The 14,491-nt window shown below is 38.4% G+C and overlaps 1 protein-coding gene and 1 long non-coding RNA gene across 2 annotated transcripts in view; one reads left to right on the forward strand and one right to left on the reverse strand.

Annotated features, from left to right (window-relative positions):
- LOC117957723 (thyroid hormone receptor alpha-like) overlaps nt 1-1,782 on the reverse strand; it is a 33,463-nt gene extending 31,681 nt beyond the window's left edge. Inside the window, exon 1 of the mRNA XM_034893738.1 lies at nt 1,560-1,782. Coding sequence (XP_034749629.1) covers nt 1,560-1,615 — 56 coding nt within the window. The 5' untranslated portion in view covers nt 1,616-1,782. The remainder of the gene's footprint in view (nt 1-1,559) is intronic.
- Nucleotides 1,783-4,093: 2,311 nt separating this feature from the next.
- LOC117957733 overlaps nt 4,094-14,491 on the forward strand; it is a 29,356-nt gene continuing 18,958 nt past the window's right edge. Inside the window, exon 1 of the long non-coding RNA XR_004659573.1 lies at nt 4,094-4,104. This is a non-coding gene — a long non-coding RNA (uncharacterized LOC117957733). The remainder of the gene's footprint in view (nt 4,105-14,491) is intronic.

Consider the following 14,491-nt stretch of genomic DNA (forward strand, 5'->3'; position numbering starts at 1 on the left):
ACACACACACACACACACATACACACAATAATGCAAACCTATCTGCTCACATGAGGATACACACATGCAAATGGCACACAGGTTCACCTCCCCAGGTAGATGCTACTTTTACACAGCGCTGGCAACATTATACACTACCTCCACAAGGATAGGGGTGGAACGGTACATCCATTTGGATCGATATATCAATTCAATGATCAACGGTCCAATATAATCGAAAACATTATATATATATTATATATATATTTATTTTTAAAATATCAAAATGTGCTTTTATTGTGAAATCCCCACTTTATATTTATTCGTTTTATTAAAAAACATTTTAATTTTCATTTGAATGACTCGAAGAGCTCAATGATAACAAAAAAGTGAAATTATATTCAAGTTGCTTTTTATTAGTTAGTATAAATGTAACTGACTGTGTTAAATGTGCATTTGATTTTGTCAAATATTGATCGCAGGAACCGGAATTGAATCAAATCAAAACTGGCAGAATTTGAGATATCAGCAAAGTTTTGCATCATAGTTTGAAGAATTGTGATAACATTTTGATTCATAATCCCATTGATGGCAATACCAATCCTCTCTTTCTGCTGAAAGCATGAATGCCCATGCAGCATTCCTTTGTATGAACAATGAGGAGAAAACTAGCTGTTTGTTGCCAAAACCACAGCACTGGAGGCAAAGATGGTGCACTTTGAAATTAAGATTGAGGTTTTTTTTACCCATACTGTACATCCAGTAAGCCAAACTAGATAAAAACCATTTAATTTGGCCATCTTTAATCAGTTGATGCAGAATAACTTTGGCATTGTTGTTGCTCTAGCATGCAGGAGCTTACCGGCTAAACTTGGTAGCTATTGTTGAGCTTGTTTGCTTACACATAGAATAAAATTGTAATGTTTGCTTTAACTGGCCATGAACCTAAACAAACTTTCCATCTCACCTCATTCGCTGAACTTTTAAAAACACAAAACATGGAAAACATCCGGTGTTTCACCTGAACTGAACAGCACCTGCATAGAACTTACCATATTGAAAATAAAAGCTTAGAAACAGCCATACACAAAAAGGCAGGGAACATACTGTATGATTGGCTGCAAACTTATTGTTTCATTATACATTTTACAAAATGTATTCATGTGATTATATTTTACAATAGTTTTGTCTATCTGTATAATTAAGGCCTCATATACTTTAACATCCTGGGTAAGTAGTGTGGGACTTTAACTTAGCTCAGTGTTTGTTTTTAGTGTCTTATTGAAGCCAGGATGGCAGCATGTGTGTGTGACGGCACGTGCGGGAGAAATGGAGGGAGCACAGATGGCCGCGTGACAGTGTTCTGTTTTCCTTTTCAGCTCTCCAAAAAAATGCACTAAATACACTGTACACCCTGTACACCCATCATCTGTTGGTGCACCTCGTCCATCAATACATCCATTCATCCATTCCTGCAGCAATTTTTTCACAAATCCAACATTAATCTCTTTTTGTTTTACATCAAAGACGACTAGCGCACACACACAGACGCATACAGACACAGACACAAACGCACTCACCCTTTCTCCTCTCCTTCTGATGAGTTACTATCCTGCTTATTGGACATTGGCTCCATGTAGTCTCAGTCCTGTCCAGCGGCCAATCACAAGACAATGAGGCGGACCTCGACTTTGCCAGCCTGCTCAGCATTTGCTGGCGGCCCCTTTAATAGACAGCCATCGGAGAATCTGGGCAGTGATTGACTGAGATGAGCATCGCGGGCAGGACATCAGCGGAAGCATGAGAAAGGTGGCAGGCAGATATAGAGAGAGAAAAAAAGCCGTAAGAAAAAGACACAATAGTGCTAGCTGACGTTGGCTAATATTGCACACTGTTGGCACCGTCGAGGGGCTGAAGACAGGCAATGTTAGATGTTAAATGTTTTAGTAATGAAACGTTAAGAATCTTGAGGTCAAATTTGACTTTTTGTCTTTTGACCTCTATTTTGAAGTTACTGCACTCTGCCTTTGTATTGTCTGCAAAAGTGAGAAGTCAAGCAAAGGCAAAAGTGAGTAACGTTTATCAATATTATCAATATTTGGTTGCTGATAACCATTTACAATATCATTGTAGTAACACCAGCATTAAATCTAGTTATCATTGCATATATTTCTCATGATTTACATTATAGCCATCTACATATTGCCGTCCTGTACCGTAACTGAATTTGAGCGTTCCGAAACAAGTCAAAGAGCGGTAACTGGTGTTACTGTGTTCTACCTTGGTGTCTTCTAGGCTTTTGGAAGTTACTGTTAAGACAACCCTTTATTTTCTTGAAAAAAAACAACGAAATTGCCTTAAGATACTTATCTACATGATAAAGTATGTCTTGAATGTCCCAAAAATATCATAAACTAATTTTTTACTAAAAACAAAGTCTGCCGTGTGTCTTTGCAGGGCAGTACAGTCCTGCATGTGTTAGAGGAAACAGACTCTGGCTGGCAAAATCTAATTTACTATGAGCTATTTAATAATAATAACAATAATAATAAATTTTATTTATAATGTACTTTACATTTCAAATGAAATCTCAAAGTGCTATTTACAAGTTCTCTGACAAGATATTAGGGTAAAATGTACTCCACAATTTTTTTTTTTTCAGCTTTTTATCCCCTCTTTATGGTTCACAGCTACATTCAGATAAACAGTAAAGGCAAATGTATGTTTCTTTGCCAGGTTTTTGTATCTTTAACACATTTTAATGTGTATTCAAACTTATTTATGCTCCAATTTTGAGGAAAATAAAGAGTCTCAACATTTTATTACTGTAACTTCTGCTGCGTCTTTTAATGTTCTATCTAAATCTCCATCCCAATTGTTGTATGTTCATTTTTCATTGCTTTTTCCTAATCTGCATGTTTGCATGTATCAAAAGAACCACAATTTCTTGATATAGGGCTTAACACGGTTTACCCTGGCCGGGCCAATGCACTTTTTGTCTCAGTTGTTTTAGTCAGCCAACAAAAAAAACAAAAAAACAACCTTACCACTTTTTGTGGCCTTCCTATTCACAACGAGTACAAATAGCCCAATCTAGCAATGCTTCGGCTGTGCTTACACCCAATAAAGTCCCAAATCAATATCTGCCTATTTTTTGTTGGCTCATTTTTACCCACAACATGCTAACCGGCAACATAGGATTCCATTCACTACTTTAGGCTAACTAGCGGCGGCGCTGCCGGTGTTGCACCGGACTGAAACAATGCACGCACAGAGACAAGCAATGCATTTGCCCACCTATCTACAGCTACTATAGGTGAGACCATGGTAAGCCCTATTTCAACAAACAGTGCAGTGGTCCTTGGCTGTGTTAATTGCTGACATGGCTGAGTGCAAAAGGCCTGCACAATATATCCTTTTTTTATCATGATTGCGATATCAACTGGCGCAATAAACGATTTGAACTAAGGAGCCTGATTCAATTGCCAATCTCACGGTCAAATTGTTGCAGTGGTTATGAAACAAAGGATCATTCCTGTTTGGCATGATATGTACTGTTTATTATATATGTATATTTTTATATATACATACATACATACACACACACACACGTACACATACATATGGGTTGCTAAATGTCTGATTTGAAATTGTATCGCTTGGTTTGTCCCAGTAAATCTTGATATATAATCTATTTTGGTATAAATATTAGCCTATTGATATTATTGCTAATAACAAGGTAAGGGTAATCATGTGGAAGAACATCAGAATTGCCAGTAGTCAGTACCGCTGAGTACTGTCCCATTTCAGGCACTGATTTACTGCTAATGACTGATAATAACTCAATATATTGAGTATATATTGAGTATATATTTTTTGTTCCATTATTTTTTACTGTGACTATTATTGCCACTCTTCATTTCAACCCCAACTGGCCCGTCAGACACCGCCTACCAAGAGCCTGTGCCTGTGCGAAGTTTCTTCCTAAAAAGGATTTTTTCCTCGCCGCTGTCACACTGTTGCTTGCTCTGGAGGGAACTACTAGAACTGTTCTTGTAAATTATGTGCGTGTTATGAGTGTGGTCTAGTCCTACTCTATCTGTAAAGTTTCTCGAGAAAACTCTTGTTAGGAATTGATACTATAAATAAAATAAAATAAAATTGAATTGAATAATGACTGGCTGGAGGGAGTGAGCATTTTTCAGACAGATGTGTGATCTGACATCCCCATCACTAAAATCAAATCAAACTCAACTTTGGCTCTTACTAGACCAAAATCTATTATGTTATAATGTGGTGTCAGTTATCAAAAATACACTTCTTGTCATTCGTCATTTTTAATTGTGTTTCTGTGTTACTATGAGTGCGGAGTTCGGAGTCAATTATCAAGGAAACACCATGGAAACATACCAGATAATAAAATATTAGTCTAGTCATAGTTCAGTGCATGTGTGTCAGAGTTTTCAACTCACTATTACTTTCAATGCAACTATACTATAAAATAACTAATAATGAAGACCTGTCACTCTTCATGCATGAATAAAACCACAACTCTGTCACGTTTTAGCCCACCTCAGCTGGATGAACAATACAATCCGAGGTGCAGAGAGTGCCAGATGAGGGCACCAGATTCACCACAACACAAACGGTCTGGACATATACTGTATGTGACCTGAGCCATCCTAGTTCCTGCACAGAGCCTGCCGTTTAACAGGATGGTCTCACATCATTTGGCATGTCCACTGTAAAAAATGGAATATAGTTGCTTATGAAGAGTGGCTGATTCCCTTAAGATTGATTTGTGTACATGACATAAATACTTGTACATGCATTCAGAATCTGTACTTGTAAAACTGTGCATGTGTATTAGTAGCACTGCTACAGTTCAGATTACATTTTCAGAATGATGAGCCTGGCAGAAGTGGAGTGCAAAAAATGCATTTTGAACTAGAAAGAAGCACTAGATGTTATTTTCAGGTCAGTCCCCAGTCATAGAGTATCACACTTTCTAACCAAACTTTGTGGAACATTTTTTTATTTTCAAGAGTTATGGTGCATTCCTTTTGAACTCAAAAGTCAGAAATTTCCCATGGAATGCCCCCTGATGTCAGATTTCCGACTAGGAAAGCCGGAAAAATCTTGCAATACCCCAAGCAAAGCCTACCTCAAAATCCAACATGGCTTCTCCGAGCATCAACTGTAGTGAAAGCTGAAGAAATATACAGTTTATTAGCACTTCTGTCTTATTTTTGTCTCATTAAATCTTTCGTACACACAGTACTGTCCAACTTGTTGCGGTGGTTTGTATGCCAAAAAAAACGTGTCAGTGACATTATTCCTAGCAGCAGTTTCCGACTTCCAAGGTAAATGAAACGCGGCAAGATGGCGCCGCTGTGTGTGTCTCGCCGCTTACCTATGCTGGGATTATTGTTGATTTGCCTGTTTTTACTGTTTGTCACTAGAAATGTGTCACCGCTGCTGGTGTATGACCGCTTGACTATTTTAAGTACATGTAAGTCTGCGGAGAAAGTTTCGATCTACGGCTCTGACGGTCAGTCAGGTACGCCGCCGCCGGTGTTATACCCCTACTGGTTTCCACAACAGCTGGTTACCGTCATAGACAGTTAAAGAAAGACAAAAGGTGTCCGTATGTTGTGTTTACCTAACAGCTGCCGCTGGGCTGCTTGTGGCACCAGATTCGTCACACAATCACAAACATTTCCCTGGCGATTTTCAAATCGTTTCCCAAATCTACTGGCGCGAAAACGTTTGTCTAAATAAGCAACAGATCACAGCCACCTACAAAAAAATAAGCACTAAAAACAATAGAACTTTGGGTCGAGGTGGTCTTGTGGCAAAAAAAAGAGTTCTTATATTAACTACGTCAAGCATACAAGCATAATCCGACCGGTTTTTACTGTTGTTATTGTCATACTATACTGTATATTTTATGTACTGTATACCAAACCCACCTACCTCATGTACATAACACCGCTCATAATACTTATTTATTCCAGCATTCTTTGCACTCATCACACTGTGTACACGTATGCTTGTATGTGTATGTGCTGTATATCACATCCACCTCTGACATGTACATAATAATAACAGTAATAATAATTTTACGTAACTCCTGCATCCTTTGCACTCTGCAAAGATTGTCTCAATCTGTCTATTTTATTTGTAGTGTAAATACCAGTATGTGTTCCCTATACTATAGCTTAGCTGTGTTTGATTTTAATACTATATTACAGTTTTACTGTATTATTGTATAAGTAAGCACATCATGAGCAGTGTTCAATCCAAGAGGTTAATTTCTTGTATGTATACACCAGAGATGCTCACAAGTCTTTGTGCTAGAGTCCAAATCAAGTCTCAAGTCTCTCGGGGTTATTACTAATGTTGTCTCACCTGCTGCATTCGATCAAGGCTGCTTATAAAACTGCATAGGTATAAGGAATAATGTAACTATAACCTGTTTTTCACAGAGCACAACCATGTAATGTGCAATGTAATCAATGACAGCTTAAACTACTATGACTAAAATGTCAGTCAACACACCACCAGACTCTCAAACAAGTGTAACGTTATAACTAAATAAAACTGTAACATGATCAACAGCCAATCTGTAATAATTAAAGTGATGGCAGCCTGCGTAACGTAAATGATTAGCCTACATTAATTGACTACCACAAGTTTGGAAAGTAACCAAACGCTCATTCATCTTCTCATAACGAACAACAGTCAGAGTAAACCTCCCGAAGGTCGTAGATGAAGCAACAAGCAAGCTAACGTTAGATGGCCAATGCTGAGCTGAACATGTTTACTCACCACAGGTTACTAACCCATTTTGCATTCAGCGCTTCTTTGTTTGGGTCTTGTTGTATGAAGTTTTAAAGCCAAAGTTTATAATGAATGGCGGAGCAGCTGCCGGTGTTTGTTGTCAACTCTCACTCACGTGCGGCCGCGCAGCAGCTACTACGTGTTAAGGTAGGCAGGTTATAGGTAACGGAGGAAGGTAATAACGGCAAGCTCAGCCGACGCTTCCTAAAAATAAACATTGTTCACGAGTCCCACACCTCGAGTCGGAGTCGAGTCTGAAGTCACTGTGTGTGCGACATAACGTCACTTTCTATGCATTCTTGATTAGTTCCATAACTTGGCATGTAGATTCGACCATGCAGTAAAATGCTAACCAACCAATGGGCAGAAGTTGAACCCTTAAGACCAGCCCCTCCTCATTTGCATAATGAGGCAGGAATGCATAAAGAAATGTAAAAGTGACAGGCAGAAATAAATACCAGGGGTGAAAATAAATAGGGTAGAAGATGCAACGGAAGAATAAAACAGACAAAAAATTTAAACACACACAGAAATAAATACATTTAAAAAATAAGTCATTAATAAATAAAGTTGAAGATTATAACGGACAATAAATAAATAATGTAATTATTACAAAGGTGAATAAATAAAGAAGCTAATTAAAAGAGATATATACATTTATGTCTAACTGTATAATTTAATTTCTACCTACATTTATTTCTTTATTGTATTTTTTGGGGCAATTAATTTTATGCTTATTTATTTATTGAGCATTTATTTATTTCTGTATTTATTTTTAAATATGGTAGACCTGGTCCTCCATAGGGATGAGGATCAGCACCTCTAAATCAGAGGCCTTGGTTCTTAGCAGGAAACTGATGGAGTGCCTTCTTCAGGTAGGAAATGAGTTCTTATCCCAAGTAAAGGAGTTTAAATACCTTGGGGTCTTGTTTGCGAGTGGGACCATCCAGCAGGAGATTGGTCGGAGAATCGGCGCAGCGGGTGTGGTATTACATTCAGTTTATCGCACCGTTGTGACAAAAAGAGAGCTGAGCCAGAAGGCAAATTTCTTGATCTACCGGTCAGTGTTTGTTCCAACCCTCACCTATGTTCCTGAAGGCTGGGTCAAGACCAAAAGAACAAGATCAAGGGTACAAGGGGCCGAAATGGGTTTCCTCAGGAAGGTGGCTGGCGTCTCCCTTAGAGATAGGGTGAGAAGCTCAGTCATCCGAGAGGAGCTCGGAGAAGAGCCGCTGCTCCTTTGTTTCGAAAGGAGCCAGCTGAGGTGGTTGGGGCATCTGGTAAGGATTCCTCCTGGACGCCTTCCCTAGGGAGGTGTTCCAGGCACGTCCAGCTGGTTGGAGGCCTCGGGGAATACCCAGGACCAGGTGGAGAGATTATATCTCCAACCTGGCCTGGGAACGCCTCAGGATCCCCCAGTTGGAGCTGGTTGATGTGGCTCGGGAAAGGGAAGTTTGGGGTTGCCTGCTGGAGCTGCTGCCCACGCAAACCGATACTGGATAAGCGGATGAAGATGGATGGATGGATGGAACATATGATTTGTATGAACCAATTTTATCTAAACATGGTTTAAAAGATATACTGTTTATGAATTGTTTAACATGTACTTTGTCACGCATTTTGGAGTGAATATAAAAGTTCAAGGAACTGCTCTAAGCTGGTTTAAGTCTTATTTATCATATCAATCTCAGTTTGAACATGTTAATGATGAATCCTCCATGCACGCCAGAGTTAGTCATGGAGTCCCACAAGGATCTGTGCTCGGTCCAATCCTGTTCACTTTATATATGCTTCCTTTAGGTAATATTATCAGGAAACACTCCATAAACTTTCATTGTTATGCAGATATTACTCAGTTATATCTATAAATCAAGCCGGATGAAACTAATCAGTTAGCTAAACTTCAAATGTGTCTTCAGGATTTGAAAACATGGATGATCTGTAATTTTCTCATTTTAAACTCAGATAAAACTGAAGTAATTTTTCTGGGGCCCAAGCACCTCCGTGACGCATTATCCAAAGAGATTATTAATCTGCATGGCATCAAATGCATTTTTTATTTATAGGCTGGAATACTGCAATTCTCTATTATCAGGCTGCTCGAAAAAGTCCATAAAGACTCTTCAGCTGATCCAGAATGCTGCAACACGTGTTCTGACAGGAACCAGGAAAAGAGATCACATCTCTCCTGTTTTAGCTTCTCTGCATTGGTTTCCTGTAAAATCCAGAATAGAATTTAAAATCCTTCTTCTCGCCTACAAAGCTCTTCATGGTCAGGCATCATCCTATCTTAAAAAGCTCATAGTACCTTACTACCCCACCGGAGCACTGCGCTCCCAGTATGCAGGGTTACTTGTGCTTCCTAGATTCTCTAAACGTAGAATGGGAGCCAGAGCATTCAGCTATCAGGCTCCTCTCCTGTGGAAGGTTCCAGTTTGGGTTCAGGAGGCAGACACCGTCTCCACATTTAAGAGTAGGCTTAAGACTTTCCTCTTTGATAGAGCTTATAGTTAGGCTCCTAACCATCCTGAACCATCCCTTAGTTACGCCGCTATAGGTCTAGACTGTTGGGGGGACTTCCCATGATGCACTGAGCACCTCTAAAATTGAATTTAAGTGAATTGAATATAGTTAGGGAGTGAGGAGTCGCAGCGTCCACCTAACCCGGCCCACCTGCTTCTCGTCATAGTTGTTAGATTTATCTATCTTATCTTATTAATTAATTTATCTATATAATAAATAATATAATAAAATGTCCCAGAAATGCTTGTTATCAACCTGGCTCTGGGGAGTCCTTATTTTCTTTTTTTTGCCCAGCATGTTTCCCTGGATCGGGGAGGCTCCAAAATCATGGTTAAAGCTGTTGCCATGGTCCCGCTACACCTTCTGCGATGACATGTTACATCCTGCCACAATCTGCTGGGCCCAGCTACATCCTGCTGTGCCTTGTAATGCCGAATAGTGCCCTGCTATGCAATGAACTACTACAAAGAACTACTACAAACTAATATTTTTTGTGACTGTTATTGGCAATCTTTATTTTACAATTCATTGATTGATCTTTTAAAATAATAATAATAGTCTTTAAAAATATTTTAGGAAATAGTAAACAAATTGTCGAGCAGTTTCCCTAACCTTAATGTGTCTTTAAAGAAAAGAAGCAGACCTTCAAACATGAGAGGCGGAACCAAAGAACACTTGGTGTCAACGTTTAATGAATGACTTTGAGGATTAATTTGTTATGAAAATAGTACGTAATTCATGTACTAATACATTCAAAGTGTCAGTCTTGTTTTTTTTAATGGGAATTGTGGATAATAATAATCAAGAAAGAAAAAATGGCTTTATTCTTTATAACAGCATCTGACAGTTTCTATTTTCCGATGCTTTGAATGCATTAAACCTTGCTACAATAAAGCAGCTGAGCTCCACTTCTCCAGATTTGACAGTAGATCGCAACAGAGTGTGGAGATTGGATGGACCATCTATACACACATTCAACATTAACAATAAAAATATCTAATGTGCAGCATATGATTGCTACTTGTGAAACTCACAATCAGTTTGAGTTGGGAGTGCTTCCAGGAGGTTTAATATACCCCAAGCTGTTATCAGATCAGGTAAGTGATCCAGTGATTGCTGTCTTTACACCCATGGGTACACTGTAGACAAGCTAACAGCTTACGGTGCCAATTAGTTTAAAAAAAGTTAAGTTGTAGCCACCAGCTAACTACCAAATTCAATGGCAATGCCCCTAAAAGATAACTGTTGGTTAAAAACTATAATATGCAGTTGTCTAAAATTTCTGTCAGATGTTAAAACCCCTGTTTTAAGTTACTTATGCCAAGCGGAAGATACTAATACATATTGAAGGCTGGCAAACTTGAGTTTAGAGGACTGTAGGAAATTAATGTTCAGGAGAGCTGCAAAGACTTATTACAGGATTTTTAGATTTATGTGAAACAGTTATGTTATTCAACTGAATTAAAATGCTGTTAGCCAGCTACAAATACTTAAACATGAACAGCTTTAATAAATACTACTAAATCTGCAAGCTGCAAGCTTTAATAGTATTATACTATATAAAACTATTAAATATGCCAGCTTTAATAGTATTATAGTGTTTGAAACACAGCGTAATGATGATGTACCACTTGAACAAAGTGCATCTGATCCTGGTCAATGTCGGTGGCTCTCAGTCTCAACCTATTATCAAGTCAGCGTTAGCCCAAAGGAGAGGCAGTGGAGACCCCTGCCACAGGCTGGGCGAGTTGAGGCTGCGTTGTCTGAAATGGATGAGGGGAGTGCAAATACTGGAGTCACAGCCTACCAGTCCTGCTATGGCACAACTCCTTGGAAAGCACTATACCACTCAACGCAAGGCTGGCATCAAAACAAAACTTCAGAACTTTCTGAGGGAAACTTCCCCCACCCCTTGATTGCACCCCTACAGACTGGTGGAAAGTGAATGGAATAAGGTTCCCCGGGCTGGTCAAGTTTGTGCGGAGGTACCTGTGCATCCCGGCAACGTCAGTCCCCTCAGAGCGGGTGTTTTCCACACATCATGACAAAATGCTTAACTTTCTCAAGACAAATCCGTAGACTGTAGTTGTCAGTGAGTTACTAGTTATTTTTTATGAGGCTTTGTTAAGTAGCCTAATTTGTTAATTAGCCTAATTAATGGTCAGGTGTGCTAATCTATCTCACCATTTTTTCGAGTTTTGACAAAACCTGTCAGATCTAAGTATTCTCATGTTTTTGGTTAAGTTATTAACTCATTGTTTAACGTAATTATTTTATTAATTATGTATTATTTGAAACAAACAAGGCTTCAGAATGCCAGCTCGCAGCTGCAGGTTCCACTTCTTCAGAAAACCGCAGCTATTAACTGTTTCACACAGCCTGTGTCAGCAGATAGAGTTTAGAGCTGCAAAGAATTAATTGATTAATCGATTAGTTGGTAACTATACAATTAATCAACCAACCATTTTGATAATAGGTTTGTCATTTTCTATGAAAAAATAAATTATCTGCTAGCAGCTTGTTAAATGTGAATCATTTTTAGATTATTCTCCCCTCTGTGACACTTAACTCAATATATTTGAATTGTGGACAAAACAAGACATTTGAGGACGTCATCTTGGGCTTGGGGGAACACTGATCAAGATTGTTGACCATTTTGTAACATTTTTTGAACCGACAACTACTGGATGAACTGAGAAAATAATCGACAGATTAATCAATAATGAAAACAATTTTTAGTTGCTTCCCTAATAGAATTTGTTCAGTTGTCATTTAATTGGAAGGTTGCCACAAAGTCATTGAGTTACCAGTGAACTAAGACAAAGTCCTGATGCATTTATTAACAATCTCTAGACATCTAGACATCAAGTCCATGAACATCAAAGTTACAGCGGTCACTTAAAAAGTACTGCATATACAGTATATGACGTCTGAGTAATCTTAAACATTATGAAACAACATAATGAAACACTGGAATCCCAGTCCAGACAAAGTGTAAAGACACCCTAGTGTTTGAATGTCATTTTGGAATGTCATCACGCTGTTACTGATGTACTGTTGTTAATTAAACCATTTTATTCCTCCCCTCACCCTGCCCGTGCTCACCTTCACCTGATTGAATTACCACAGTCCCTTGATATTTTGTTAAAGGAAACAGTTTCTTCCTCTGTCAAACTGCTGTGTGCACACAGTTATTCTAAAATTAACCTATATACATATATTTAAAATAGACAGGTAAACCTAATTCCATAGGCATGCCTTCCCTCCTTATAACCTCTTGTCTCAATCTTTTTCCTCTAATTTTTGCCTTTGTTCTTTCCAATCCCTATTTTACTCTGTGCCAGTAGCATTGTGTCCTCCTCCGCTCCTGCCTCGCTCTACTTTTATCCTTTCATTTACAGCAATCATCTGCTCTGTGTGTTCATTGTTTCCCTGTTCTCATAGACTATGCATGGCTGCCGTTTCTCTTCCAGCGACTATAATTACCGACCTCTGAGAGTGAGTGTGTATATTATTGTATATTACTACAATATTTATTGTAGGATTTCATATAGTTAAAAATTGAGGAAAATTACTCAGAAATGTTGATAGATGCACAAAATCAGTTTTTTTTTCCTGATTTAAGGCATCTTTGCTTCAAACCGTCCTTGTAATCTATTAACGAATTACACAAAGTTTGATGTACAAAGTTTAATGAAGAGACAACCATCCTGGGGTTACACTGATACAGAAGAATCATTGACGATAATGATCCCATCAGTAAGTGTAAATCAAACCGAATCAAAAAATGTGTTCTGTTCAATGTCTGTGTTCAGATTTGAGTTAGGTAGGACTCCGAGGAGTATGATCTTTGAGGTAAATTGCAGCAATTGAGCTGTAATGGTTTTAAAGTACCTCAACTGACTACATTAAGTGTGTTGCATAGCTCTTGTAGCTTTGCAGCTCCGTGTTGACAAGCGGTTTTAAATTAACGGGCCAAACTGCAACAAATAACTTCCTAGTGTTTTTGAGAACACCAGTATGCACCTGTTCTTTTCACCCCATCTTTGCTTTATGTCTCTCCCTGTGCTTTTTCCCTTGGCCCCCTGCTGGGGAGGCACCTCACAAGTTAAAAAAAAACCTTGATCAAAGATTAATAAAAAAAGATAAAAGTGAATAGCAGCTCTACTTTAATCACTTTAAAATTATTCAAGCATAATAAAGTTGTATGTGTGCGACAAAATTTTCCCTTTTAAAGTACATTCATGTTAAAAACCGTATTCTTTATTGATTTTATGAACAAATATCAACATTTAACAGATCATGAAAATAGCAATCTATAGCTGCAGGTCTAATTTTAAGATTATAGTGATTTTGACAAATTTAGTTGCAAAGAGGTGTCTACTGCTACACATCTAGTGGCTTGAGGCACTGATATAGATGAAACACCTGTCCACATATCCTGTGCGTTGAACACATTGAACGTTCTATCTATTCTTTAGGAGGTCTAAAATGCAGACAAAGACCCTTCTTTCTTCTGTTAAATTAAACAACGTTTAAGCAACGTACAATGTCGTGCTGTAAAACGCACATGTAATGTTAGGGCAAACAGACACATTTGCATACAATTAAACAATAAAGAAACTGCTATGAATAACACAATGTCCATGTTCTTTGCTGTACAAACATGCACGAAAAAAGTGAGAGAAAAGAAAAAGAGACTATGAGTGTGTTCCAAATTGCGCACTTCCCTTAGTGCACTAACGGAAGTGCACTTCGTACACTACGTACTTACTTGGATAGAGCGTAAAATTTTACCGAGAGTGTCGAGCACTTCTTGATGTACTTACCGGAAATGACGATCACAACAGCTCATGCCTCCTCCTTCTTCTTCTGTGAAATTGTGAATTGCACCCAGAAAGAGAGCATTCCCGCCACCTACTGTCGCCCGCGAAAAATACACTTCTGCTTTGTTAATCAAGATGAATGTGATTGTGTTTATTGTTGCCTGTATTTGCCCTCTTTTTTTTGAGAGAATGAGAGGATTGCGACGCCGCCGTCGTATCATCCGCCGGCTTTTAACGGAAAATATACCGGTATGTTGATATTCATACTTTTGCTCTTAAATAATTTTAAAAAACACCAAAAACTAGCCATTATGAGTTAT

This window comes from Etheostoma cragini, chromosome 15 (assembly GCF_013103735.1).
Source record: "Etheostoma cragini isolate CJK2018 chromosome 15, CSU_Ecrag_1.0, whole genome shotgun sequence".
NCBI classification, from domain to species: domain Eukaryota; kingdom Metazoa; phylum Chordata; class Actinopteri; order Perciformes; family Percidae; genus Etheostoma; species Etheostoma cragini.